The following is a 27465-nucleotide window of genomic DNA, read 5'->3' as shown; positions in this document are numbered from 1 at the left end:
CGGAGGGGTGCCCAGGGCCGAGGGGCGCCCAACACCGTGGGGTGCCCAGGGCCGAGGGGTGCCCAGCCCTGAGGTGCCTAGCCCCATGGCGTGCCCAGGCCCATGGCGTGCCCAGGGCCGAGGGGTGCCCAGCCCCGTGGGGTGCCCAGGGCCGAGGGGTGCCCAGGGCCGAGGGGTGCCCAGCCCCGTGGGGTGCCCAGGGCCGAGGGGTGCCCAGGGCCGAGGGGTGCCCAGGCCCATGGCGTGCCCAGGCCCATGGCGTGCCCAGCCCTGTGGGGTGCCCAGGGCCGAGGGGTGCCCAGCCCCGTGGGGTGCCCAGGCCCATGGCGTGCCCAGGCCCATGGCGTGCCCAGCCCTGTGGGGTGCCCAGGGCCGAGGGGTGCCCAGGCCCATGGCGTGCCCAGGCCCATGGCGTGCCCAGCCCCGTGGGGTGCCAGGGCCGAGGGGTGCCCAGGGCCGAGGGATGCCCAGCCCCGTGGAGTGGCATGGCTCAGCCCCACCTTGCTGAGGGGAGGGAGGAGGTTGTGCGTGTCCTGGTGCCACCTTGCAGCCCCCTCACCCTCCTGAGCCCCCTGACCTGGTGCCGTGCTGGGGTCAGGCCGTGGGGACCAGGGACAGGGGTGAGCTGGGGCTGGGGGCACTGTGTGCGTGTGCCAGGGGTGCGTGTGCCAGGGGTGCATGCGTGTGGCATGTCTGCACACACACACCTGGGCAGGCATGTGCTGCAGGCACATCAGTGCTGTTGTGGGCATGCGAGAGTACTGCGTGGGTGCTGGGGCGAGGGGTCTCCGAGTGTGAGTGTGAGTGAGACTGCACGTGCACGCGCAGCAGGGTGCGTGTCGGTGGAGGGGGGGTGCTCTCTGTGCTGCGTGTGCGTGTGAGGAGGGGGTGGGGCGGGCTGTGTGGCACAGCTGGTGACACTGCGTGTGCCCAGAGTGTGGGGAAGGATGGAGCTGGAGTGTGGGGGTGCCCCGAGTGTGGGGAGGGACAGAGCTGGGGGGCACTGGGGTGCCCCGAGTGTGGGGAGGGACAGAGCTGGAGCACTGGGGTGCCTGGAGTGTGGGGAGGGACGGAGCTGGGCTGCGGGGGCTGCGGGGGCTGCGGCACGCCACGCTGCGTGCTCGGCCCATGCCAGGCCGTACACAGGGTTTATGGCCGTTCCTCGCGGCTCGCTGGGTTTTGGGAAAAGACTTTATCAGCTCCGGTCCAGAGAGCAAGGGCTGAGCTGGGTGAAGGCTGGGCCGGGGCTGGGTGGCCTTGGCACGTGCTCCAGCACCCTGCGGGCAGGGCGAAGGCCTCTCCCCACCGGCTGCTCAGCACCCCCAGCCGGGTCTCGCCCCCTCCTCACTTTTCTCAGCACTCTGCCCACGCCTGGGGCTCAGCCTCTGGGGGCCACCTTCTGTCCTGCAGCAGAGACGCCCCCACCCCACCCCACCCCCAGGGGGGCCGGGGGTGCCCCACAGGACTGCCTGGGGAGGGGATGGGACGCGAGGGAGCCTCTGCTCGTGGGGCTGGAGGTGGGGAGCAGGCACTGGGCGGGCGATGCTGTGCGTGGTGTGCTGCTCCGGCTCTGGGAGGGGGATGCATCTGCAGCTTGTTGGGGGCAGCTGAACACCCCCCAGCCCTGAGAGCTGTGGTCACTGAGGTGCCTGCGGAGCGTGTTGTCACCCGCTGGGTGCTCGGTCGGGTGTTGCACCGTCCCGGCTCAGGGCAGCGCAGGCAGCAGACACGAGGCAGGCAGCTCTGCCCACCGCAGCCACACCTGGGGGTGTCTTAACCGCCCCCCGGGTCGGGGTCCTGCACCACGTCGCTCCAGAGGATGCACAGGGCCGTGTCCAGGGACCCCCTCCCCCGAGGTGGGCAGTCCCCCGGCTGCAGGGTGAGGATGCCGAGGGCCCCTCGCCACCCTCGGGCTGCCCCACGGGGCTCCTGCAGCTGGGGGATGCGTGGGCTGGTGGTGCCAACGTCACCCCCAGTGGCACTCGGTCCCCCCCAAGGCCTCCCTGGGCTGGGGCCCCCTGGTGTGCGGGCCCGGTGGGATGCGCAGGAGGGCACGGCGGTGGGATGCACAGGTGGGCACAGCGGTGGGACAGCTTCCTGCATCCCGCTGGCAGTTGGGCCACATGCCCCCCCAGCCGTGTGTGGCGGCAGCGGTGACGCCTGTTCACCCCTTCGCAGCCCCCCCCAGCGCCCTGGGCTCGGTGCCACGGGCTCCCACGAGCCACCCTGGGCTGGTATTTGCCCCGACGCCTCCCTACAAACCTGCTGCCGCCGGTCCCGGCCCCGCCTGCTGCCCTTCCTCGGCAGCGGGAGGAGGAGGAGGCAGCTGTGGGCCAGGGACGGTGCCAGGAGCGGGAGTGGGAGTGGGACACGAGCGGGGCCACTGCACGCGCCGGACGGGACGGGACGGGACAGGAGGGCTCGGCTGTGCCCCCCACCAGGTACCATGTGGGGTGGGCAGGAGCTGCCCCGTGCGGGGGCTCTGCTGCCCGCAGGTGGCCCCGGCGGCGGAGCCGCGTCCCCTCTGGAGCCAGCCTGGCCGCGCACCTCGCTCCAAGCACCCGGAGGGACCCGGGGGTCCCCACCCACGTGTCACCCCCTGGTCCCCACTCACGAGTGGGGGGCAGAGCTGGCCCAGCTGCTCTGGGGGACCAGGCATCTGCCCCGGCACGTGCTGTGCCCCCCGCCAGGGCCGGGTGAAGGCGGGGGGCTGGGGGCCCAGTGGCCCCTGGCACGGGGTTTGTGGCCCGAGTGCCGGTTGCTGCGCGGGCGGGTGCGGCTTTTCCCAGAACCGGCTGCTGGGACGGGGATTGTGCCGCTCCCTCGGGCCGTGGGGCAGCGGGCAGGGACTCACCATTGCCCCGCTGCTGGCACTGCTGCCTGCGGGCTGCCGGGCTCTGCCCGCGGCCGGGGAAACTGAGGCGCAGGGGCAGGCGGGGGCCTGGCAGAGCCTCTCCCCGCAGAGATGCTGTGACGGGGCGCTGCGTACCCCACGCGTGCCCTGAGGGCCGATGTGGGGCACTGGGGGGCTGCAGAGCAGCCGGTTGAGGGGACCCCTGTGCACTGACAGCTGCGGGGGGTCGGGAGAAGGGCTGGTGTGACCCGGTGGGCTTTGCTCCCCTGGCTGTCCCCATGCCCACCCCTGGTGGGACTGGCTGGTGGCACCACCGCGGGAGCTGCTGTGCTGCAGGGACAGGCAGCCTGGGGACCGTCTCCCCCGACCTGTCCCCTCTCCCCCAGCTGTGTGGACGGGACCCTCATGGCGGGGAGGAGTGGAAGGCGGGTGCTGGAGGAGAAGCGCTGGCAGAGCCTGGAGGAGGAGGGCAGCGCGGGCACCCGGCTGGAGCACCCCACGCTCGCCAGGTGGCTGATGCACCTCGCTGGGGACACGAGCCTGCACCCCCCCCCCCCCCACCCCCCCCCAGCCCTCATCTCCCACCAGCTGGGCCCGGCTGTGCCCCCCGGGTGCGCTCGCCCTGGGGAGAGGGCACGGCACCCACGTGCACGCACAGCCGGCCTCGCAGGCAGCCCCGCGGCTCACCCCTGCCTGCTGCTTCCCACCAGGTCCAAAACCTGTGACCCCCCCTTCTGCGAGGAGCCGGAGCCGGCTGTGGCAGCCGTGGGCAGGCAGGGACACCCGTCCCCGTTGGTGAGTCTCAGGGCACTGGGGGGGGACCCCAGCCCCAGCGCTGTGGTCCCAGTGGGATGCTGAGGGAGGGCCCCTCCTAGTTCTGCGGCAGAGGTGGCAGCAGAGCAGGGGGCTGCGGGACGCCGGTGGTGCCAGGGCTCTGCCCCGCGCCCCGTGCCGTGCCAGCCCCATGCCCTGGCCGCCCCTGCAGCTGAGCAAGCATGCCGCCGGCTACCGCAAAGCCTTTGGGGAGCTCGCCGAGCGGGAGGCACTGCTGGCCTGCTTCTCCTGCGCCTGGCAGAAAGAGGTGCCCTACCACGGCCGCCTCTACATCTCCTCCCACCACATCTGCTTCCACGCCAGCCTCCTGCTCAAGGACATCAAGGTGGGCTGGGGACGGGTGTGGGGCCAGCAGCGCCGGCAGGGGCACAGGCAGCAGCCAGGGGTAGGTGACACTGCCTGCCCCCCCCACCCCGGCACAGGTGGTGGTCCCCATCGCTTCCGTCTCGACCCTCAAGAAGGCCAACACAGCGCTCCTGGTGCCCAACGCGCTCAGCATCCGCACAGCCAGTGGGGAGAAGGTGAGAGTGGGGACAGGGACGGTGCAGAGGCTCTTTGGGGTGTCCTGGCGGGCTCTGGGCTGGGGCCGAGGGAGCAGCTGTGGCACAAACCCTTTCCCTGCTCCCTGACAGTTCCTCTTCGTGTTGCTGCGCCAGCGGGAAGCCACGTACCAGGTCCTCAAGTCAGTCTGCAAACACCTGCAGGTAGGTGCTGTGCCAGAGCGGGGGCCAAGCACCTGGTGGCTCTGTCATCCCGTCGCGGGGCTGTGGGGGTGGCCCGCACTCCACTGCATCTCTCCTTGTCCAGGACAAGAGCTGGAACTCTCTGAGCAACAAGGAAGTCCTTAGGAAGTCTCGGGTAAGGCCAGGAAATGCTGGGCAGGAGGGTTTCAGCGGAGGGAGGTGCAGCCCCAGCCCACTGGGCTGTGATGGGGGTGGTTGCGGTCCTGCCACCTGGAAAGGCTTTAAGTGGAGACACGGAGTTGAAAAGCCGCAGCCCAGGGCAGCCCAGACCCCAGGACCCTCAGGTTTCCTCCTTGGGACTGGCATGAGTCCCATCGGGTCCCACCCGTGTCCCCATGGCTGTGGGGTGAGTGCTCTGGGGACGTGCACCACCACCAGGTCTTGTCCTCTGTCAGACCTCAAGCCAGTCGGACCTGGAGCAGAGCACCCCGGAGCCCGACAGCCTCCAGGATCTACCAGGTGAGTGGCCACCCCACAGCCCATGCCCCCCCTGGGTGCTCACGGCCCTGCCCGTGCAAGCACACGTGTCCTCACCCGCGTTTCTGCCCTGCTGACAGCTCTTGGCTCTGCTCACCCTCCCCGGGCAGACATGGTCCAGGAGGGACCGTGCATTCCTTGGCTGCCTAAACAGCATCTCCCACAGTGCTGGGGAGCGCGGGATCAGCTCCTCGTGGCCCAGTGTGCCCCACTGGGTCCCCAAGACCCCCCAGTCCACTCCCTGGTCCTGGGGTACTTAGCAGTTGTCTTCTGGTTGCACACAGATGGGCTGATCCCGATGCCAAGGCAAGCGAAGGAGGAGGATGAGGAGGATGAAGAAGCGGCGGCGCTGGCTCTGAACAGCAGTGAGTGGGTGCCCTTGGCAAAGCCACGCAGCCTCTGGGGCGGGGGAGGGGGACGCTGCTCAGGCACGACCCCAGGGCTGACCCTGGCACTGGGCAGAGCTGACCGGGGATGGGGGGGGGGGGGTGCTCTCGGCAGCCCCGGCACTGACACTGCCCCATCCCGGCAGGGGGATCCCACACTGTGCTATGGGCCTGGATCACTGCGCAGCTGAGCTCCCGCAACACCATCATCCTCATCTACCTGCTGCTGTGAGTCCCCAGGGCCTGCTCACAACCCTCGGGGCTTCGAGACACCCCCAGGTCCCTGTCCCCGCTGCACCCTGGCACAGGCAGGCTCCCCAGTGCAGCACTGGCAGCCTGGGGGTCCCCCACTTCCCCTTGGGCACCTGCGCTGGCCCAGCCACTGTGTCCCCAAGGCGAGTGCGTGGCAGCCTGGCCGCGGTGTTGCTCCTGCCCTGTCCCCCTGCCCAGTGGTGACCCCTGTGCCTGATGCTGGCCTGTTTCCCAGTATGGTGGCCCTGCTGTTGTCCTCGGGGTACCTCGGTCTGCGCATCGTGGAGCTGGAGCAGCAGCTGGAGTCCATGGGGGCTTGGCCAGACCCCAAGCATTTGCAGCAGTGAGTGGTGGAGCCGGGGATGCTCCGTCCTCAGCACAGCAGGGACTCTCTGCGCCCTGACCTCTCCCCAGGACAGCATCTTGTACGAAGATGAGGACACCAAGGACCCAGCCATCGCCAGGGCCTCGGCCCCAGCTGGGGGGCGCAGGCTCGGGAGCTGCTTCCTCCACCTCTTGGGGGGCAGCTGGGGTCTCCACCTCGCTCCCCCCGTGTCTCCCCACCCTGAGCAGCAGCAGCAGGAGGAACCCAGGCAGCTCCCCGGGGGCAAAGAGAAGTGCACAGGGTCTGGCTGGGGTCCAGCGCCCATCACCCCTGTCCCCAGCCCTCCCACCGAGGGGATGTGGCAAGCAGCAGTGGGCCCAGTGCCGGGCAAGGCAGGGACAAAGGGACAGACTACCAATAAAGGTGTGAACCCCCCCTCTGGGGGTGCTCTGGGGTAGGGGTGGCCCACGTTGCCCCCTCCCCAAGGACAAGTGGCTGCCTTATTTCTTGGGACAAGTGGAGGGAGGCCGCGAGCTCCCCGCCCCAGGGCAAGACTTGTGGGGGGAGCTGGAGTGGCCGGCGTGGAGCAGCATCCCACCAGGCCAGAAGCCCCAGGATGAGCACCAACCAGCCCCCCACTCTGCATCCCCTTGCCACACTCCCCAGGAGCACCCCAGCAGGGCTGGGGGACCGGTGGCCGATGCCTTGGGTGGCGAGGGCGGGGGGCAGCAGCGGGAGGGTGCAGGGACAGACCCTGCGCTGCCCCCCAGCATGCAGGGCTCTGGCTGCAGGTGACAAGCAGGAATAGAGGGGAAGGGGGTAAGAGGGGGCACAGCTGGGGGGCCCAGGGCCCCCTACCCAGCCGGGGCCCCCAGCTCTTGCCCTACTTTTTCTCCGGGATGGGTCCTTCCTGCCAGAGGCAGGGTCCCCAGTGGGCACAGGGTCCCTGTTACAGGGCAGGGATGATGGGGTCCCACCCAGTCACCTCCCACGGGCGCTGGGGGGGGTGGGGTGTGACAAGCAGAGCTGGGGCGCAGCACGGCAGGACCTGCACCCCCCAGCAGGGTCCTCCCAGCCCAAAGCCCTCGAGCTCAGCCCTGGCCTGTTCTGGTTGAGGGGCTGGAGAGACCACAGCCATGACTCAGGGCTCCAGCTCCTGGGGAAGGGGCAGGGGGTTTCCCCACCCACACCCCCCCCCTCAGCAAAGGTCCCATCTGCACAGGGGCGGCAGGACACCTGTCCTGAGCCAGGGGCTGTGCTCCCCCCGTTCCACGCCCAGCCCCCTCCATGGCATGGAAGCAGCACCGGGGGGGCCATGGGGACTGTGCCAGGGCAGGGGCACCTTTGCTCCCTCCCTGCCCCACGAGAGGGGAACGGGGCAGGGCAGGCTGGCACCGTGCCTCCCAGCTCCTCCAGCAGCTGGGCAGTAAATGTGAGCGGGGAGGTGGGAGCAATAAAGAGCAGATAAGACCTGTGCCGAGAGAGTTGATACCTCCAGAGCCGGGGCAACTGCTGCAGAGACCCCCAGGGCCTTTGAACCAGGGCGGGGGGGCAGCTCTGGAGTGCCTGGGGACACGCTGCGCCCCTCACCTCACTGTGGAAAAGAAAAGCAGAGCACCCAAGATGTAAGTTCACAACTTGTTTAATGCCAGTTAGATTGCTTTACATGGAAAAGTTAACAACGCTCTCTGTATTATTATTTATTTTTTTTCCCACCATAGGATGCCTTATATATAACAATGCCACAAGGTCGCAGACTTTATCACACAAACTCTGGGAGGACCCTTTGCTCAATCATGTCAGTGCTTACAGGTCACACACGGAAAACACGAGCTGACATTCGCTTCGCTCTCCTCTGAACACACGGCAGCACACTCCCGCGCCGCGTCACGCGCTCGCCTACATGGGCAGCCACACGCACACACCCACCGCCACGCTCCTGCGGCGCAGGACCTGCAGGGATCACTTCTGGGAACGCCGCTGATTTCTTGGATGAGCGGGATGAGGGGGCGGGGGGGGGCGGGGAAGGAGCTCATGCCATGCTTTAACAGCCAAGTCCACCTCAACAGCTTGTTCTCGCCACGCTCGACAGCCAACGCGCCCGGCCACAGACCAGCCATGGCTTGGAAGTCACTAGCCCTCCCTGCCAAGCACGGTGAGAGATGTCACCGCGAGCCAACCTGCTCCCAATGCAGCTCCTAAGTGAGGTGAGGGAGAGATGTGGTTGGTGAAAGTGCCTGGTGAGCAGGGACAGAGCAACGGGCGGCTGTGTCCCCCCCCACAGCACCCCAGGGTGCCGGGAGAGCGCGGAGCACCAAGCTGTGGATGCACGTGTGCCCTGATGGCACTGCCACCCCCACAGCAGCTCCTGGGTCCTCTAGGACGAGGACCTGTGCTGCAGGGTGAGAGACAGCCCACACCTCCCTCAGCCGGCCCCGCAGGAGCCCCAGTGGCACCACGCTCGCCCAGTGCCACCCCAGAATGGGAACAAACCCACCCCCTGGCTGGGACCTCCTGTGTCCCCTCACCACAACCACCTATTTCTTCCTGGAGGGGAAAGCAGCGTCTCCTGGGGTCTGCGTGTCAAGACTGAGGCAGGAGACAACCCACCACCGACAAGAAAATCCACCAGCCACCTCCACCCCTGGCGTAAGCACCTCCCGTGCCCACGCTCTGCTGCCCGACGGGACAGACATCCCACGGGACACACCGACCGTGTCTTGCCCCTCACTTCAAACCCCCTCACCAACTTAATGATCTGACTTAAGCTTTACAACTCCTCAGTGCTTTGCAGTGCTCCTTCCACCCGAAGTTTAACAGTGCCAGCAAACATAAGAAGCGACAAGAGAGGGACGGGGGGTACACCAGGTGATTTTTAAATCAAGCCCCACGCTCCTGCAGCAAGAACTACAACGAAGTAGTCGTGTTGAAACTGCGTTTCACAAGTTACATTGAAATTACATTTTGGAAGCAAGTGAGTCTAAGACAACCATGCAGCTGCCAGTTTGGGCTTTGAAGCCTCGGTGCTGCCAGCCTGGGGGACACACACGCCCCCGGTACATGAGCTCGAGCCTCTCACGAGTGCCTCCAAGTACGTGCGACACGCAGAGGTAGCACAGAGAGCCTGATCCAGGCACTGGTGTAGTGGCACACACAGTCAAGGCTGCAGTGAACAGAACAGCACCTCACCGCCCTTCTCCGTACCAGCCTTCCCGCGCCTCCGATGCTCACCCTAAGGGTACCAGTGGCACTGGGGAGAGACAATCATACACTCTGGTTTCAGGGAAAGGGTGGCGGCAGGGAGGGAAAAAGGAAAAAAAAAAAGGAAAAAAAAAAAAAAGAGAGATAAAAGTATTGCCTATGCAATCTACATAGAGGTCAAGGTCTATATACACAGCCAGGAAAATCCAAATGAGAACAGGGAACAGCACTCACATCCCAGTGTGCGAGAGAGGGCATGAGGCAGGCAGGAGCCAGGTGCACAGCAGGGAGAGTATTGGCACATGTACAAATAAGACAGGAACAGGCTGCTGCAAGCGTAACAACTTCTCTTTAAATTAAAAGCACCACACACACACACCACTGCTTTGCGTCGCATCCCACGGCACTCATCACGCAGGCTCCAAGCACACAAGCAGGCACTCTCTTCCCATACAACTTAAAAATAAAAAACAACAAAAAACCCCCCACAACCCAACAACGGGTCCCTGGCTTTGACTTGGAGATAAAAAAAAAGCAATACTTCTTTGCTTTAGAAAAAGAACCCCCCTTCTCACCCAGACGTGGCATTTCCACCCCCCTTCCAGCCAGAAGAGGCCATGCTCTCTCCAACAGACAGATCCACAGGAGTTGTTTTGTTTCTCAAACACATCTCAGCTGCTTTTGTCCTCAGGAAGACTCCAGAGCAACCAGCCTGCCACAAACAGCACACTGTGGGAAGCTCCACATGCATGGTGGTTGTTCGTTGTTTTGGGTGTTTTGGTTTTTTTTTTTGTTGTTGTTTGTTTTCTTTCTTTTTTTTTTTTTTTTTTTTTTTTTTAAAGCCATTGTTTCTCCTCTCTGTTAACTAAAAGGATCAGCCCAGAACATGCATTAGCAATTTAAAACTTTCTGAATGTGCTCCCTCTGAGGTGGAGCCTCTTCAATACTCCTCCAAAATTTAGAGCCCCAAAATGTATTTGTTTGAAGGCAGCTGTCGAGCATGCCAAAAATCAAGCTGTTTTATGGGAATGATTGTATCCAGTACTACAGTACCTATTTGAGGGGGGGGTGGGGGCAAAAAAAAGGAAGGAAAATCATCAGTTCTCCAGTTTCTTCACGTAATGGGGATGCCAGGCTATAAACAATGCCCTTAGATAAGCAGAGAGGCTAATGCCCAGCCTGGAGTCTAGTCCCCTTGCACCAGTTGTATTGAACCAGGCTGGCTGGCTCCTACCTCCAGAGACCTCCATCTGGGGACAGAAGGACCCAGAGCAGCACATTAAACCCACTCCCACAGAGGCATGGATACTCCCATCTCTTCCCCAGTGGGGACAACACAGCAGCTGGGATGGCCTTGGTACGGTCTCAATGGTCCATGTCACACACGTTTTTGGTTTTTTTTTTTCTCCAGTTTACAACATGAGGGTTGGGGGACGCTAGTTTCACATTTCCTCTGGTAGCCGTTTCCCTTTACAAAGGACGGATCTGTAAACCTTTGGCAGTTCCCTCCCCTCCCCAACCCCCATCCCAAACACTGCCCAGCGTGGTTCACAAGCGCGTTATTTAATTAGCATCTATTGGGTCCATCCTCCAGTCCCACTGGCACTCCCCTCCCCTTCCGGCTGATCGTTTGGGGTTCCATGCACACCAAAGGTAGTGGTTTTATCCTGGTCTGTTCAGGCTGTAGTCTCCTGGGTCGCAGTATATGGGGTTTATCGTATCCTGGTGAAGAGGTTCAGAACGGATACAGACTCCTGACAAAGCAGAAGAGATAAAGCAGATGCTAAGTTTTCCACAGCTGTGCGGCAGCATCACCCCATGTGCTTTTGGTTTTTGTTTTATCAAAAAAGAAAGCACAACTGCTAATCTGGTGAGGCACCTCTAGCTCATCAGGTGAGCTCACCATTCAAAGTCCAATGCCATAGATATTCCCATGAGCTTCTTCCAACTGATAACAAGGAGCATGGCAGGCAAGCGTGCCATTCCCACAGCTTTGCAGGGAACTGCACCCTGGAGCTGTCAGAAACCAGGGGGACAGCCAGCAGTGAGCGACACCAGCTCCCCCCAGCTCATGCTTTCAAATCTGTCTGCCATTCCCCACTGCCTCTGCCAGGCACCCAGAAGAGCTCTTGGGGCACAACCCACTTTCAGCGATAGCAAGTTGTCACTGGCAGCATCCACGACCCCATTTCCATCCAAAACACCATTTTACGTGGTTTTGTACAGAGCCAGGGGATAATCTGAGGATTGGGTCAAGTTCATAGCAGCACGCTGGCAGGGAAGATGGTGGGCTCAGGGTGACCTCCCTGACACGCTGCTATCTTCAGCAGCCGGGAGAAGGATGTTTTTTCACACTGCCCTGGGCACACAGAAGCAACCTTTTATCTGACAACTATGAATCCCTTTATACCTCAAAGTTCACTGCATCTAGCCCTCGATCTGCAGGGTATGGTGAAAAGACCAGAGGCAAGGCAGGAGAACAGAGCAAATTCGGATGGCATTCACCCCCAACGGCTGAGCCTCCTGCAGGACACAGCTGCAGCCATCCACACGACGCATCCTTACCTTTGTCGAGCGTGTTTTACTGAAGACGTTCCAGAAGCGCAAGGTTTCATCTCCAGCTCCTGTAACTATGGCCTCCCCATCAGGGGACATTGCCTAAGGCCGAGAGAGAGCAACCTTTAGCATCTGCTACATTTTTGAGGTTGAAAACAAATCTTCGTTGGAATGCATGAAAGATTTAACTCTCCTTCCTACTTGGCTGACAGTGAGAAACCAAACAACTACCTCTGCCTTCACGTGCCTTATTCAGTCTCAGCAGGTGCCAATTCGACCACTAGTATCTTACTTATGCAGCTATGGAATACATGGGTGGAATTATCGCAAAAAGGATTCTTGTGTTAAGAAATCCAAGCCATTTGTAATTGAGTCTCTTCCTCCCCAGATCATAAATATGTGTTAAGGCAGGAAGCGCGATATGGCTGGCATTTGCCAGCTCTGTTAGTCACTTACATTGGAATCTACCTCACAAAACAGTATCAGCATATTTATCATCTGTCATGAATCCACTGAAAGCCCTACATAACAGTAACAAAGCAGGTACGAGATCAACATGGATTAACTGCACCAAGCATTTAATGACAAATGAGGAGATCTGAAAGCATCAACTTCTTCCCCTGCTGGTAGTTACCAGTGAAAAAGCGTACAAGTCTTAAGGGAACAAGAAGAGATGCTTGTGTTTCCTCTGAAGAGTTCTGGCAGGCTTTGCTATTCATTAATAAAATCTTGCATTTCCATAGCAGCAAATCTAAGTATCCCTTGCAGGCAAGAAAACCAGAGCGGTTTTCTTTGCTTGTAAGGCAGTGTTCACGTCTTCGCCCAGACTACAGGCAGCTTACAGTGCCACTAGCAGTGTGGCTTTGGGTCTCAGCACACGCACAGCCACAGAAGTTTCCAGAGACATGGTCATCACTTACCAGATATAAGACTCTGTACGAGTGCCCCGTTAGCTTTGCTACTTGAGTTAATGAGGGGTATTTCCAGACGAGGATCTGGTTCTGCGAGTATCCATGGGTACTCACCTGAAAGGGAAGAGGGAAATATGCATCATGCTTCCTAACACAAGACAGCGCAGCAGCAGGACTGCACAGTGAGGAACTTACTAGCTCGTTGGCGTGCTTTGACCAGGCCAGGTTGCACACTTGCGACCCAGTGTCGATGCACTGCAAAGGCTGCCCGGTGAGCGTGTTCCAGAAGCGTATACAGCGGTCGGCTGTCCCACCGCCAGAGGCAAGGAGTCCATGCTGGTGCGGAGACCAGGCGATAGCTTTTACTGCCGCAAGATGCTCTGTGTATTGTTGGACAGGACTCAGGCTGGAGTGATTCCAAACAAGGAGCTGGCAGAGAGGAGAGACGTGATCGAACTTGCGCTGCAGTCATGTGCCCACAACACCCACAAACCACAATGTTGCACTGGGACTGATGAGGGCAGTTGAGCAACAAGATGATTTCCCACAGCTCTGCCCAAGCACACGCATCTCCACTCTGCGCTCGCAGCCCTGAAGCCAGTCCCACCCTGCCACCAGTCTCAACTGCGGAGCCATTCTACCCCTGGGCCACAAGGAAGCTAACAGTCCTCAGGGTAAGCTTCTGAAGCCAAAGGCAGCGTCACCAAATGTGAACTCAAACCCTTCGTTTTCTCTTTATGGCTGCATTATTCCAGAACACGTTTAGAAATATGCTCAAGTTCATTAAAAGTTATTCTGAGCAGGAGGAACACGGTACAACCATGCTGTCACACAGACACTGGGCAAATTCACTACCTAGCAACCCACTCCGAAGGGCTCAGAACAGTGCTTCTCCAGAACAGATGCTTCTTCCATATGGTGCTCAGTGAATTACAAGCCTGAGTTATAGGTATTAGAACTTACATGGCTCTAAACTCAGTTTCCTTCTGCATGCATAAACATTATTGCAACAAACCTGACGATATGCTACCTAAACAAAAGCCAGGAAGCACAGCTTTGTTGAACTCAACCCCCTGAGTCAAGCTATAGATCTAATTAGCCAAATACAGAGGCAAAATTAAATTCGCCTTTTTAATTTTATTAGAGAGAGGAGACCAAGTAGAAGCTTAGTGTGATTTATGTTTGGACACAGTCCAACAACTGAAACAAAAGCCCCTTTTCAGAGGGGCCAAATATCCTTAAAGAAAGGGGGTTCTGACGTTTCTTGGTGAAGATCTCAAGACACCCAGCCTCACATGACTCCCTGGAAGTACTATACCTTATTATCATTTCCTCCAGAGGCCAGGAGCTGGTGGTCTGTAGACCATTTGAGCCCACAGACCTCCTGCCTGTGGCCCTGGAGCCGCCGCTCAGACTGCAGGGGTGGGGTGCGGATGTCCCTCTGAAGGATCATCCTGTCTCGACTCCCAGAGGACAGCTGGTCCGCGTTCCATGCCAAGGCACCTGTAATGCGGGCAGAAGAGTATGCTGTGGGAGTCCTGCAGAAACAGGTAGGCAGAACACAGCCACCACAGTTGCCAAGGCTTTAAAAAAATAAAATAAATAAATAAAAAAAAATCAGTGCTTACAGACCTCCCTTACATCCAGCGTGAAGTCCTAGAATAGCCTACAAAGATTAACCTGCACAAACCTACTGAATCCCGTTTCACAGTGCAGTAAAGCACAGAAATAGAATTTGGAAGGTGCCTTGACTTCCCAAATCTCACACTCCAGCATTCAGATTCACAACGCCTCTGAGCAAATAAAAATAGTCCCCGCAGAATAAGGGAACTGGAAATCTCAGTGTAAAGCAGCCTGCCTGCAGGGCTGATGCCGGAAGCCAGTGGCAGCAAAAAAGGATGTTGTAACCAAACCTAAAATGCCTCAGACGTGGAGGAAACACCTGCTCAAACACTCAAACATCACCACACCCAAGATCAGAACATCACAATTACTAGAGCATAATATTCTGAAGACTGCTTGAGACGTAGCAGGGGATAGATAGCAGAACTCAAAGTACCAGCATTGCTATTTCAAGCTGATCCCTTGCTTGCAAGGAAGAAGTTAAATTAGGTAGAAACAAAACGTGAAACCTCTGCCTCCCATCTCCTTACCCACTCTGGCTGTGTGTCCCTCTAGCATGGAGAGCTTTTTTCCTGCTGCTGCATCCCAGATCTGTACAAAACCCTTGTGAGTGCCCACGGCTACCAAGTTCCCCTAGACAAACAGAAACCCACGATCAGTAAAGCCAGTACGTACAGACAAACGTCAAACAAAAGCTAGAAGCTGAGGAAAAGACTTGAGATAAATCCCACAAGATGGAAAACATGCAGAGTTGTTCCATCTTACATCTTTTCCCTAACTGAGAGGGCCAAGCAGTCTGGCTGGAATGCATTTATTGTAACATTTTATTGTCAAGAGCTGGAGGAGTGAACTGGCTCTTTCTCTCTCCCACATCTCTTAGCAAATACCTCAAGAACCTCACGATACAAGAAGTTGCTCTCTATCCCCTCTCATTTAACAGAAAAAAAAAAATACTGCAGAGAGAAAAACACATTTGATTTGCGATGCATACGGGAAGCTTGGGGAAATACATCTAAAACCTGCAAGTAAGAGCTATATGGCTACAATGATAGCATCTAAATTACAAGCGCTTCAGCTGTCATTGCTGACAACGTGATACAGACCCGTTCTGACCAGCCCACAGATGTTACTGAATCTCCTTCCACAGAGAGGTCACACAGTCGGGTCACCTTGAAAACACAACAGAATAGAATGAGAAACACTTGTTAATTGTCATACTACACTATTAGCTGTCTCACAAACTAGTACCTAGTTTGGGACAGAGCATTAGAAGTGCTGAGCCCCTCACACAGCACATTCCAGAGCTCTGAAAGATTGGAAAAGACCTACAGCAACAGGTACTTCACTCTCCAGGCACTGATGATCGTTTACCTGGCTAGTACAAGCACTCCACAGATAAACACAAGTCCCAAGGCCAACGCTGAGGACGTTAAGAGAGGACCAGTCCACCAGGTTCAGGTAGAAGTCGTCCTGCAGCTCTGGGGCATCTAGCACTTTGAAAGGAATCTTGGAGATTTTCCGGGTTGGTTTTCGAGGTGATCTTAGCAGCTTCTGACTGTTGACAGAAAAAGATACAAAACTATAGGATCTTACACATCAGAGCAGTAGGCACTCTTTAAAGCATACTGCATTTCTATAGAAATGCGCAAAGAGGCTGCAAAATTCTTTCCAGCAGGTAAGACTGGAAGCAATTAGGTTGTTCTTCTGTAAAGGAGCTAAGGAGTAAAAATGTAAACTGACTGCTGAAAGTTGGCCTACTGAAGCATCTAGGCAGGTTGGGCACCCACAGAAATTCTTAGAACTTGACTGTCCCTACTTATTGTCTCCCCAGATTTCCAAAAGCAATTCACACAGTGATTCTGGGTGCCTTAAGCCTTAGAGAACCTCACTGATTCCTCTGTCCCAACCCTTCCCTTCTTGCAGTCTGTGGGGAATCAGTGTTACCTTTTGTTGCTGACAGGAGACAGGGAATATGGTGAGACCTCATTGCCATCATCTGGACTAGAGCGTTTTGTGCTGAGTGAATACTGCATAAAGAAAACACAACCTAGTAAGAACCCCAGCAAAAAACCTAGATGATCACTTGCAACACACTGGTGCCCGATGCCTAGCCATCTCCTACACCCACAGCCAGATTTCCCAGACTTTTCAGTTCCTTCCTTTGCCAGGTGTTCCAGAACCAAACAAAACCCTCCCCCGTCTCCACTCAAAGCCAAAAAACTTGATTTGGTCATGTACCACACAGTCCAAAAAGAGCTGGGTCCAGCTCAGCTTCCCTGCCAGTACAAAAATAGGAAGCATGTAGCTTGCTGCAGATACTTAAGTTTTCTTTCCAGGCCACCAAACTTTGTTATCAACAGCTTATCTTGGTCAAGCCGCAACGCTAACTTGCTTGCACTAGCAGCTTGGCAGAACTGTGTGCTTTGTTCCTGTGACGCACGTGGGCAACCTTCATTGGTTTTAATGCAAAGTAACCAACTTACAGTGAAGAGGGACTTCTTCTCCGGGGTGGACGGCTGCAGCCTCCGGTCTTCCGTCTGTGGGTCTTGTACTTTCTCAATCCCTGCTCCTAAGAGTTCGTTCTTCAGCAAAGCAGAGTACGCAAGGCCATCTGTGAACCCAAACGAGCACTTAAGTAGAGAACTCTGAAGCAGCAAACGGCTCTGCAGGGAGTGGCAGGATCACATCTGTCTGACTTGTACAGTCACAGGGCCTCTTAACAAGCCTGGGGCCCCAGTTTGGAATCAGGATTAGCAGCAAGCTTCCCCTCCTTCCACTCCACCAGGAAAGTGCTTCCAAGGCATATGAAATCAAGGGATACGAACAGCCTCTTGCTTCCCAGACATTTGTCAGAAACCTACTGAAGTAACCTGGTATTCACTCTCATGATGGGGGCACTTCCTAAAACACCTGCTTGAGTTTTTGCACAAGCACAGAAATGCCAGAGTTCCCTTGATTTCCAAACTTGCCAACAGTTCGAGATGAAACCTACAGATGCGGCACAAGCAGTAGAAAGGCGGTCTCACCTTTGCCATTGTCTGATGTAGCATCCTTTGCTTTTCTGTTTTGACTTGGTGATTTTTCATTTTCCTGAAAGGAAGAAAAATGTTATCACCATACATAAACCTCATGATATACGATAAAATAATAAACAAGTCTCCTAGACCATAGTGACAGCCTATTTAAAGACATGCACTCGAAGGAACTCTTTTGGGGCAGCAGCAGACCATGGTGCAGAAGATAAGCAGAGGAATTATGCCAGCCAAACCAAAATGCACCACGATTTCCTCCGTTGCAAGACTGAGCTGCTTGAAAAGGGAGCAAAACTTACATTTATTCTGTGGAAGTTGATGCTCCAGTTGGCCCCGGCTCTTGAGGGAATGAATCTGTCTCCATGCTTACTAGGAGAAGACATTGGAGAATTGGAAGGCGTCAGGGTTCTTCTCATCTCTGCTACCTGCATTAAAGAAAAAAACCCACAAGAACAAGTGCTGATCACAGCAGCGGTCTGAAAAACATCAGTGAGGTCTTGTAAAAGCTGAATATGCCCAAGTAGAAGAGCCAAGCATTAGTTTATCCCCTTCACAGAACCTAGTAAGCACGTCAGAGTCCAAGTGTCATGGGAACCTCTGTCAAAAGAAGCAATTAAACAGCCTCTTTCTCACAGCTCCTTCTCAAGCCGACACCATCAAGGTAAACATGTGGAAGGCTGGAGTGGGGCAGGCTACTTGCAGGGTGAGGAGCAGATTCCTTAGCTGCAGTCACATTTTTTTTTTTCCTAGAGTAATTTATGATGGAAAGGACGCCAGCTGAGAATATGGCTAATTTCAAAGTTACACTGACGGTCACAGCCTCATCCAGTTGAGTTTTCAGCATCTCCAAGGACAATGACCCCATAAGCTCCCTGTTGCAGTTTTTGGACGCCCTCACTGTGAACATTTTTTCCTAATAGCTAACTGGAATTCACCCTGTTGCAGCTTGCATCCATTGCCTCTAATCCTTCCACTGTGTACGTCTGAAGAGAGTCTGACTCCATTTTCTCCATAGCCACCCGCCAGGTAGTTGAAAGCAACTACTTCATCCCCTCCTGAGCCTCATCGTCTCCAGTCTGAGCAACGCGGATCTCAGCACCTTCCTGCTCCAGCCCCCCAGCCATCTTGGTGGCCTCTGCTGGACCTCCTCTATCTCGTCAAGCCCCACAGCTGGTTGGTTTGTTTGTTTGTTAGCCCCCAACTTTGTACATTCCACATGTACTTACTGACATTATTTAGTAAAAAGGCATTACTGAGCTACACAAAAATATCTTAACGACTTTTTGCAACCCGAACTGAGTTTATGATATTCAAAGGCTTTGTTGAAGTCAAGCGATTTGGTTATTCCTAGAACAGCTCGGGAACTCACACCTGCTCGCAGCAAAGACTAAGATTTGCTTCAAAGAGGTCCGGTATCTTTCAAAAGCTTGTGAAAACAGTCACAGGCAAAGCAAACAACTTAACAGTCAGGCTAAGACCATTTAGCATAGCCCATTTGTACTTACGCAAGGCATTGTGTTTTCATTCTGTATGTTGATTTGGCGTAGGAGACGTCTCTCATAATCCTGGTCCATGGTGGAAAGCAGAGGGGCTGGGGAGTTCAGCAGGCTCAGGGATTTATATTCATGAAGTCCAATCAGTAATCAGTCTGCTGCAACAGCCAGGGGAAGAAAAACACCAAAATATGACACCCCTTCATACAGAAGCAGCTCTTTAGTATCTCCTGAGACTGTTCTTTGAACTTGAGACTACTTTTCCTATCCAAAGCGTCGGTATCAAACTTGTGGGATACAGCACAGGGCTGCTAATGAAAGCCTTTTTCTGTATCACCGCCCTCCGTTGCCGATTCACACGAGCAGGCAACCAGCATTTTGTGTTTGACAGGACCTCAGCAGGCAACCCCAGTAACTGGAGCAGAGACGGCGATACGCGAAACCCGCCTGTTCGCACGAACTGCAGCAGCACAGTTTAGTAAACCTTCAGTACTCGGGCAGCGTAAAACCAGCCCCCGAACCCCCTAGCCCACCACAGCCAGATCCATGCTTCAGGCCAGAGGCATGGCAGCAGCACACACCACCGAGCTGAAGCTAGCCGGGATACTTTGAGCCACGTTCGAAGTATTTCAGACTTTTAGTGCCACACGCTGCAGGAACACAGGTAGCTACGGACTAGGTAGCCCCCTGGGTGAACATTCAATGCCTGATGCCCATAAAGTCCCAAAATATATGTCCAAATATTCCTCTTGGCTTGCATAAAGCTAGCTTGCTTATGGCTAAATAGTCTGTAAGCATCTTTCAAGCATAAAGACAGGGCTGCTTCATAGCCTAGACTTGGCTGGCTAAATTACAACATGCATCAATTAAAAAAAAAATCAAAATAAATTAGCTAACACTTCTGTGAGGATATGCAGTCACAGCCCTCGTCTGAACTCTGAAGGGCACAGATCAGCATCGCTGTGCCCAGCCTCCCCAGCTCACACACACCTCATGCTTTGTCCACAGCTCGTGTTGACGCAAAAATGCCAACGCCAGAAGAGACACGTCAAGTTGCTCTTTCAACCCAAGATAAACATCTCCAAAGGGAAACATGGAATCTCGCACACATACCACACACAAAATCCTCACTATACAGGCATCTGGGAGCTGTGCAGAACATAGCGGCATTTTCCTTTGCTGTTATTGTATAAACATTTACGCTATCTGGCCGGAGTCCCGGCTACACAAATGGAGCTGCCTGGAGATATAAACTTGTGGCAAAATCTGGGAGGCAATTGCACCCAGACAGGGCTGGGAGAAACTCTCCAGGGACAAGCGACACTGCCACGCTCAGGACCTGCCACGAACTGCCTTCGGCTTCCTGCGCCAGCAGCTTGGGTTTGCTGTGAAAAAGTTTTACCTGCAGGAACAGAAAAGCTACCATTAAAATTTGGAGGCAAGTTACCAAGCTAAGAGGGCTACAGCAGCACCTGTAATCCAGAGAGATGCAATTAAGCGTTCAAATATTCTACGAAATCACCTTGAAAGTGAGAGAAACTCCGGGCTAGTCAGCTGTTAGCTAACAGAGCTACCTTCCTTTTACCTAAGCCGTTTGTCAGTACTGAAACTTGGATTTCTTACAAATGTGAAATGCAGAGGCCTTTTTCTCCTTGCCGTTAAGCATGCCAACACTTTTACAGGAGCATCTCGGAAACAGATAGTGCCAAGCTTTTCCCAGCACACCTGCTTACCTCTGCTACCTCCTCCCCAAGCTTTTTTCTTTTTTTAATTTAGTATGTTTTCCCATATGTTCTTTCAGAGGCAAAACTGGAGAAAGCTACCAAATTTAACAGTAATCAGCTTCCACCAAACAAATAGTCAGAGATGGCGTTACTGTGAGTAAAAAAAATCCGAAAGGCCTGTGATGTTATTAACGAAGGTTAAAAAAACAACCCAGCACATCCCATGTCAAACACTCTTCCTCATTTTGTAGTTTACTTACCACTATCCTTACCTACCCACAATCTACCAAAACTACCTTAGAGGTTAACACAACCTCTCAAACCAAGCATTTCAACAAAATGCGCCCCCCCACCCCATCCTTTTTTTTTTTTTTTTTTAACACCACGAATAAGAGAGAGCAGCTTGCAGAGCCCACACGAGAAGCGTGATCAGCTGGGGAACACCGCTCATGTGAGGCACGCTCCCAAAACGGCTCAGCGCAGTCCTCGTGCGAGAACTAGATCCACACAGCAATGTGACATTTTTAATTCTGGATAAGAAACACATTAACTTTTAGAGTTCTTCCACTTGAGTTCCCATCTGTACAGATTCCAACTGCACCTTCTAATCAGAAATAAAGCAGAGTGAACGACAGAAGAGATTGCATAGGCAGAACATGGCAATAAATATTCAGCACCTGAATAATAATGTTTTTACTCAAAATTTGCGCCATTAAATACAGGCCCAGAGAGAAGGCAGCATCTCTAGTTTGGGCAGGCTCTGGCTAACTCTAAATTTGTGGAAAGTGGGTGGGTTTCCCATTTCCCCTGAATTTAGTTAAGAAAGGCTTTGCCGTAAGGACAGGGAGTGTGTGGACTGCAAGTTCTCTTTTAGTTGAAGAAATGAAAGATGGAGGAGCTACATGTGTTACATACTCTTTTTGGATACTACAGTGTTACTAATTATGTGCTTTAAGCTTGGAGAAGGTGGGTTTTGGTGCAGGGTTGTTGTTTGGTTTTTTTTAATTCCAAGAACAGAATTTGTATTCTGACTGAAGTTTATTTTCTTCACACACCTTATGCCCTATCTTCAAATTGGCTGGATTTTCTCACAGTTCACATTACTCTCAGAACAATACTTCTAGGCAACGTTACGGTGCTGAACAAGTGCGTTTTGTTCTTTTTATTGACCCAACCTTAATGTATCCTAATACTTAAAATGGTTTTTGGTTTTTTTTTTCTTGGTATGGATCTGTTTTTAAGAAGCCAGCAGGCAGAATGCCAGGGTTGGCAGGGAAATGAACGCAGTTATTTTGCAAAATTGTTGAAATTGTTTCTCTGTTGTTTGCGAGGCAGCCTGTACCTACTTGGATTCTTCAGCAAGTGTTGAAGTTGGGGTAAGAAGCACAGGCTGTGTTGTCTCTGTTCGGTTCCAGATGTGGCCTACCTCAGCAAAGCAAGAGCTGGACAATCCCTGACACTTTTTTGTCTAGAAATTATTTGTGCCCTTCTTAAAAATGGAAGATAACTGGGTGGGTAAGTGTTAAACACAAGGAGCACTGATGAAAGTGAGGGACTCTGAGAATACCAAAGGCAGGAGAACTTTTAAATGTAAAAACTGAATATGCTTCCTAATTTGAACAAGGCCAAAGGTGGCCGAGATGTATTTGAATTATCAAGACAACTAATGTTCTGTTGATGCTCTATTTTGAAGCATCTGAAGGCTGAAAAAGGTTGTTTGGGGCCCCAAAATTTAGAGTTAGCAAGAGCCTACCCAAACCCAGAGATGCTACTTTCTCTCTGGGCCTGTATTTAATGGCACATGTTTTGAGGTAAAAATATCATTATTCAGGTGCTGAATATTTACAACCTCTCGGGAAGAAATCCATAATTTACCAAGGGGAAAAGAATGGCGTAAACGCTTTCCTAGTCCTCTAAGTCACGAGCAGCAGGATCTGAAATCAAACCCTAGAACGCCCCTATTCCAAACCCACCAACTTTCAGATGACCAGCAGTAGGTGCAAACCAAATTAAAGTTTGATTTGAGAGGCAACGTGGCTCAAAGGGCACGACATTGCCTTCGTCTCCTGTCTGCACTCAGCCTCCCAGTCCATATATATACTGCAGCAGTATAGAAGCTTGAGATGCTGCAATTCCATACAAAGTTTAGGAGATGAATGGTATGCACTGCTACCCGTCTGCGCCTCCTCTCACCCCCACTGTCAGAAAGTATCACCACCTCCTCACAGGTGAGGGCCCAACCTGCAATTCAGATTGGAGGTGACAGATTTTTACCTTTCTGCAACTCACTGCAGCTCCACCTGCACGCACAGACAAGCTAGAAGACTTCCCACAGCCCTCCAGGTCAACTTCTGAAGCTAATTTCAGACTTTACGTCTACCTTCCCAAAGCAATCTACAGTCCTACAAGATGACAGAGGAACTCTGACCAGCAAACCACAGGGCAACGATGCTAATTTAGGACACTCAGGTGACAAAGTGCTGCAGGAAGCCTGCATGAGCCAAGGATTAAGTATTCATGACAAAGAGCTCTGAACATGGCATGGACCTTCACAGGCCAGTGGAAACCCAGCGTTGCAACACCTTCAGGAAACAGCAAAATCTCTGCCTTTGGAAAAGCCTTTACTGAAGATAAACATACTCCCCCCCTCCAATAATAAATCTTCTGAGTACACCGTTACAAACCCAAAAACTTTTCACCAGGATTTTCATACACAAAACAGACACTCTTAGATGCAAGCCCTCATCTGAGGGGAATGCTCCAGGAAGTCTACCAAGAACATCGCTAGTGCTGCCTCTTTTACGTGGATGATGCTCAGATATTACCAGCGCTTTCAGCATCGGTATTTTTCCTAAATCCTCCTTCTCTCCACAACTGGAAGGGAAAAAAAAAAACCAAAAGAAGTCGACAGAGTCCAGCCTGCTGTGCCGTACTCAAAAGACACGTATTTTTTCAACTGTTCAACTCAAGACAGTCCGCAGCCCCCTCCACTGCTGTACCCATGCAGCAGTCAGGCTGAGGGGTTTCCAAGCTTGCTTCAGCCAGCTTTTAATCAGTTAAGAGAACTGTAGGTTTGTTACTTTACCTTCATAGATGACATTTTCATTCAATACACATCTCACTGCAGCGTACAGTAGTCTGTTAGGAGCACAGGGTTTATCTAAGCAGACATGACAATCATGTACTTAGCAGGGGATTTCTCAGAAAATAATCACCATTAAAACCCTTTTTCTTGCCTGCAGGTAGTGATTATTTCATCTTTTCACCATGCTGCTCCATAAATATGAGGGCCACGCCTGCTCCCAGGGAATTCAAAATAAAGTAGAAAGTCTTCAGCAGTGCAGGAAGCCATAGGCTGCGAAACACACAACGTTAAAACGTAACGCATGCTCAATGAGGGGTCACCTCAGTGTCACCTCTTGCCCGTGGCTCAAAAGGCAATCTCTGCATCTAATTAACAGAAAGTCTCATAAGAGGTTCATCTACTATGAAAGAAAACCAAGTAAGAGGCAGCAGAAGAAACACTCTCCAGTTTTAGAGATGTAACAATTAGCAAAGGCACCTGGGTTAAACAGCATTTGAACACCTCTTCCTTTCTGGCTGTTACAAAGGCTCGATTAAAGCTCTGAAGAAGTTAGAGATCAGGTTCAGCTCTGGCAGATCACGCTTGAGAAATACCAAGTGCTGAACAAGTTCTGCTACTTCCATTTGCTCCGCTACTCCTGCAGATATAATGAAACTGGTTCCTGCTGGCTGCGCCTCTGCACTGGGGCAGAGCGTAACACTACCCTGTGCTGCAGGTGCTAGAGGATAATACCTACGCCAGGGAAGGAGTTGGGTACGATTTCCTCAAGTTGCTACGTGACAAAGAGGGGGATAAGCATTAACCTTGCCACGTCCTGCTTCAAGATTTCACTTCGGCCCGTGACGTAACCTGTGCCAAACCAATACACCTAGATCCTGCTGCCCCTCCTGACTCACGAGGCACAGGGAACAATCAAAAAAAACCAAACCAAACACAAACCCAAAAACCAGCCTGCCTTCTCCATGCTCCCTCACTGCCAAATCTCCCCTCGGATCAGAGGGCTGAGCTACTGGTAGCTGCTGGCCTCTGAAGCAAGACAGCAAGCTGCAGCAACAGCACTTCTGTTTCCATTGTCACCTGACGGCAGTTTTTCCCCACATAAGCACATGTTTTGGACAAGTTACTGGACAGACATGTGAAATGGAGGTTCTGCTTTCAGCTGCTCATCAACCGGCATAGGATGGCACTCATTTTGCTGACCACCTAGAAGATATCTACTCATTTGTTTATCCTGCATACACAAAGTGTTAGTAAGAAGGAAGTGGGGATGGATGGAGTGAAGTACTTTGACCTTAGGGATACAGGCAAGGGCAGAGTTTTTCCATGCTGGGCATCTAGACTCAAAGGATACATACTTAGGAGCAGAGGGAAGCACAAGAAGAAAGGCTACTGTATGCCTTTCGTAACATTTTACAGAACCTTAAGGGCTTGTTTGTTTTAGTAGTTTGTACGCTGTGTCTGAGCATGGCAATTTTTCATAAAGCTACTACCTTTAATAAAATTCAGTTTCCCTTCAATAAAATACAAACAAAAAATAATCACAGGATAAGGCTGTCTGTTGCATTAAAAGGGAATGGAGTAATTGAGCAGGTAGTTTAATGTTATAATATTAGATCTGTAATTCCCCCCTCCAAGCAATTTCACAACAGCTGTCCAATTATCTTACATCTCAAAACGGAGTACAAACAGCTAGGAGCACCAGCTATAGATAAAAGGTTTGCTTTATCTGAAGCCTTATCAGAAGTCAGTGCACTGAAAGCCAAGATTAAAAATTCACCAGCAGCCTCGTCCACGGTGCTTTACTGAAAAGGCCAAGTGATTTAAAAGTCTGCTTCATCATAACATTTAAGCTACTGAAGATGTAAGGGTGCCCCCAGTCATCCCACAAAAGGAAGTCACAGGATTTAGAAAACACAGCAGCTTCAGGCAACAGCCCCAGAAAATTCCACTTCTGTATTAATAATAAAATAAAAATCAGTCTTTAATATGAAATGTTGTTGTCAGCTTGGGTGTTGCTCCGTGAAGAACCTTTGGCACAAAATACTAGGCTAGCATCGTGAAACACACTAACTCAGGAAGAATCAGCACTTCATGAGAAAAGGAGCACAACGCCTTCAAGAGAGCTGGAAATCAAGGCAAAAAACCTCTCAGTCATCCACACAAAGCCTACCACTGCTTCAACAGAGGACTCCAACACGACCCAACAGACCTCACTGTACTCCGACTCCTCCAGCAGAACGCCTCCCCTCTCACCACGCGTGGAGGATGCTCAGCTCAGGCTTTTAAGACCTCAAGCCCGTCACTTGCTGAACGTGTGCACTACTTCCATTTGCCAAATGTCAACAACGCACTGAAAAAAAACAACTGTAAGGAAAGACACGGCGATACTGAGCTGCCTCACACTCCCCAAAGCCATCGGATGGCCAACGGCACACCACTGATCTGCGCTGCCCGTAAAAAAAGAAACTTTTTTCATCAAAGTTTCCCTCGCCACTTGGTAGTTCTCTTCAGCACCAGAGCCCACGGCACAGAAATCGCAGCCACTGCTCACGTTATCAATTTGAGCAAGGAATCAACTGGGGAAGGGGCAGCCACCGGCTCTCACAGCCCCTTCCCAGGTGGATCAGGGCACGGCGACCACGCAAAGGGTCTGCGGCCAGAGGCCCCCACTGCTTGGAAGACTAGGGCTGCGCGACCCCCACGGGTACAGTGACCACGCAAAGGGGCTGCGGCCAGAGCCCCCCGCCGCTTGGGGGGGGCAGGGGCTGCGCGACCCCCGCGGGGCTCCAGCCGCACGGTGTCCGTTAGAGCAGCGGGCCGGTGTGGGAGGGCACCAAGGCACGGCGGCTCCGGGGGCCCCGAGCCCGCTGGGCCCGCGGGAAGGGGAGGCCCAGCAGAAGCGCGATGGCCCCAAGCCGTCCGGTACAGGCCGGGTCCCGCCTGTCACCTCTGACAAAGCACCGTAAAACAAACCGGGAAGGGCCCCCCCGAGGGCACCGCTCGCCAACCGCCTGCCGCCACGCAGGCCAGCAGGCCGCTGCCCCTCGGGGCCCGGCAGGCCCCAGGCACCCCCAGCCGGGCACCGAGCCGCGCCGGGCAGCGGCTGCCCTGACCCCGCCGCCGGGCCGGGGCCGCCCCGCCCGGCCCCTCCACAGGGCCAGCCCCATTGCCTGGCCCGGCTGCCGGTGCCGCACGGGCCCGCACCCCGGGGAGAAGAGGCAAGGGGCGGCCGCAGCCCGCGCCGCGCCACCGAACCGGGCCCTCAGCCCCGCCGCCCGCCCTACCTGCCCAGCCGGCGCGGCCCCGGCCCGGCCCCGCTCCGCTCCGCCTCCTCCTGTCAGTCTCTGCCGGCCTCAGCGCTCCCCAATATGGCGGCCACCCCCGCGGCCGCTGCCCCCGCCCGCTGGCCCCGCCCCCGCGAGCGGCACGACGGGAGCGCACCCCGCCCTCACCTTCAAATCAATACAGGAAGCGGCGCCATGGCAACGGCCACGCCCCCTTCGCGCCGCCACGCCCAGCGGTGCCTGACACCACCTCCCAGCACGTGACGTCATGGCGGCGAAGGGCGCCTCCCCGCTGCTAAGGCCGCAGGCGGGCGCCTGCCCCAGAGAGTCCGGGCGGCTGCGGCGGGAGGTGGCAGTTTGGGGACGGCCCCGGGGCCCGCAGCCCGGTCGCGGAGTGGGGCCTGACCGCCAGCCCGGGGCCCGCGGGGCCTGGCCGCGGGGCCCTGCTGCTGTCCCAACCGCCCGCTTGGGCTGCGCCGCGGCCACGCCGCCCCGTTACGGGCGCAGCCCGGTGTCCCGTGGTTAACCGCGTCCCCGGGGGCTGCCCCCGCGCTCCTTGCGACAGCCAGAGGCAGCCGGTAACCGGCCGCCCGGGGCCGCCCTGAGCCGCCCCGCCCGAGCCAGCAGCCTCCCAGCCCCCCCGCCACCCCGCGCTGCGGCCCGGAAACCCGGCGGCCCCCGGGGG

At 54.9% G+C, this 27465-nt stretch overlaps 2 protein-coding genes across 7 annotated transcripts; one reads left to right on the top strand and one right to left on the bottom strand.

The window, feature by feature from the left end:
• Positions 1-2693: 2693 nt before the first annotated feature.
• Positions 2694-6566, top strand: LOC130149195 (GRAM domain-containing protein 2A-like). 3 transcript variants are annotated; one of them, XM_056338547.1, is made up of 10 exons: positions 2937-3363; positions 3565-3649; positions 3840-4013; positions 4111-4209; positions 4321-4392; positions 4496-4546; positions 4827-4890; positions 5193-5273; positions 5441-5522; positions 5782-6558. In XM_056338547.1, the coding sequence occupies exons 1-10, from the start codon at positions 3260-3262 to the stop codon at positions 5891-5893; spliced, it is 924 nt and encodes a 307-aa protein (XP_056194522.1). In that variant the 5' UTR covers positions 2937-3259; the 3' UTR covers positions 5894-6558. The 3 variants fall into 3 exon arrangements, 2 of the variants coding, with proteins under 2 accessions (XP_056194521.1, XP_056194522.1); XR_008821830.1 differs by having other exon boundaries at positions 2694-3363; positions 4496-4890; positions 5782-5835; XM_056338546.1 differs by having other exon boundaries at positions 2694-3363; positions 4496-4890; positions 5441-6566.
• A 931-nt stretch (positions 6567-7497) lies between these two features.
• FZR1 (fizzy and cell division cycle 20 related 1) lies at positions 7498-27085 on the bottom strand. Of its 4 annotated transcripts, none has more exons than XM_056335371.1 (14): positions 26949-27085; positions 18700-18845; positions 17494-17619; positions 17189-17252; positions 16646-16773; positions 16107-16189; positions 15534-15717; positions 15266-15331; positions 14693-14795; positions 13858-14042; positions 12735-12968; positions 12549-12653; positions 11638-11730; positions 7498-10826 (listed from the first exon to the last, which is right to left on the bottom strand). In XM_056335371.1, exons 2-14 carry the CDS (start codon positions 18766-18768, stop codon positions 10785-10787), a joined length of 1482 nt encoding a protein of 493 aa, XP_056191346.1. In that variant the 5' UTR covers positions 18769-18845; positions 26949-27085; the 3' UTR covers positions 7498-10784. The 4 variants fall into 4 exon arrangements, with proteins under 4 accessions (XP_056191346.1, XP_056191349.1, XP_056191348.1 ...); XM_056335374.1 differs by having other exon boundaries at positions 18700-18842; positions 26949-26972; XM_056335373.1 differs by lacking the exon at positions 26949-27085 and adding an exon at positions 26781-26899 and having other exon boundaries at positions 18700-18842.
• Between the last annotated feature and the right edge of the window lie 380 nt (positions 27086-27465).

Source organism: Falco biarmicus, chromosome 4 (genome assembly GCF_023638135.1).
Source record: "Falco biarmicus isolate bFalBia1 chromosome 4, bFalBia1.pri, whole genome shotgun sequence".
In the NCBI taxonomy this organism is placed as follows: Eukaryota; Metazoa; Chordata; class Aves; order Falconiformes; family Falconidae; genus Falco; species Falco biarmicus.
This window is presented reverse-complemented; position numbering and strand designations above follow the sequence as displayed.

Bases quoted from the DNA above. Each gene is read 5' to 3' on its own strand.
- LOC130149195 (XM_056338546.1), top strand. From the start codon at position 3,260: ATGGCGGGGAGGAGTGGAAGGCGGGTGCTGGAGGAGAAGCGCTGGCAG. The intron at 3,364-3,564 runs GTGGCTGATGCA...GCTTCCCACCAG, and splicing joins GAGCACCCCACGCTCGCCAG to GTCCAAAACCTGTGACCCCC. The intron at 4,393-4,495 runs GTAGGTGCTGTG...CTCCTTGTCCAG, and splicing joins CAGTCTGCAAACACCTGCAG to GACAAGAGCTGGAACTCTCT.
- FZR1 (XM_056335371.1), bottom strand. From the start codon at position 18,768: ATGGACCAGGATTATGAGAGACGTCTCCTACGCCAAATCAACATACAG. The intron at 16,774-17,188 runs GTGAGACCGCCT...TTGGGTTCACAG, and splicing joins TACATCAGACAATGGCAAAG to ATGGCCTTGCGTACTCTGCT. The intron at 11,731-12,548 runs GTAAGTGATGAC...TCTCGGCCTTAG, and splicing joins CGTACAGAGTCTTATATCTG to GCAATGTCCCCTGATGGGGA.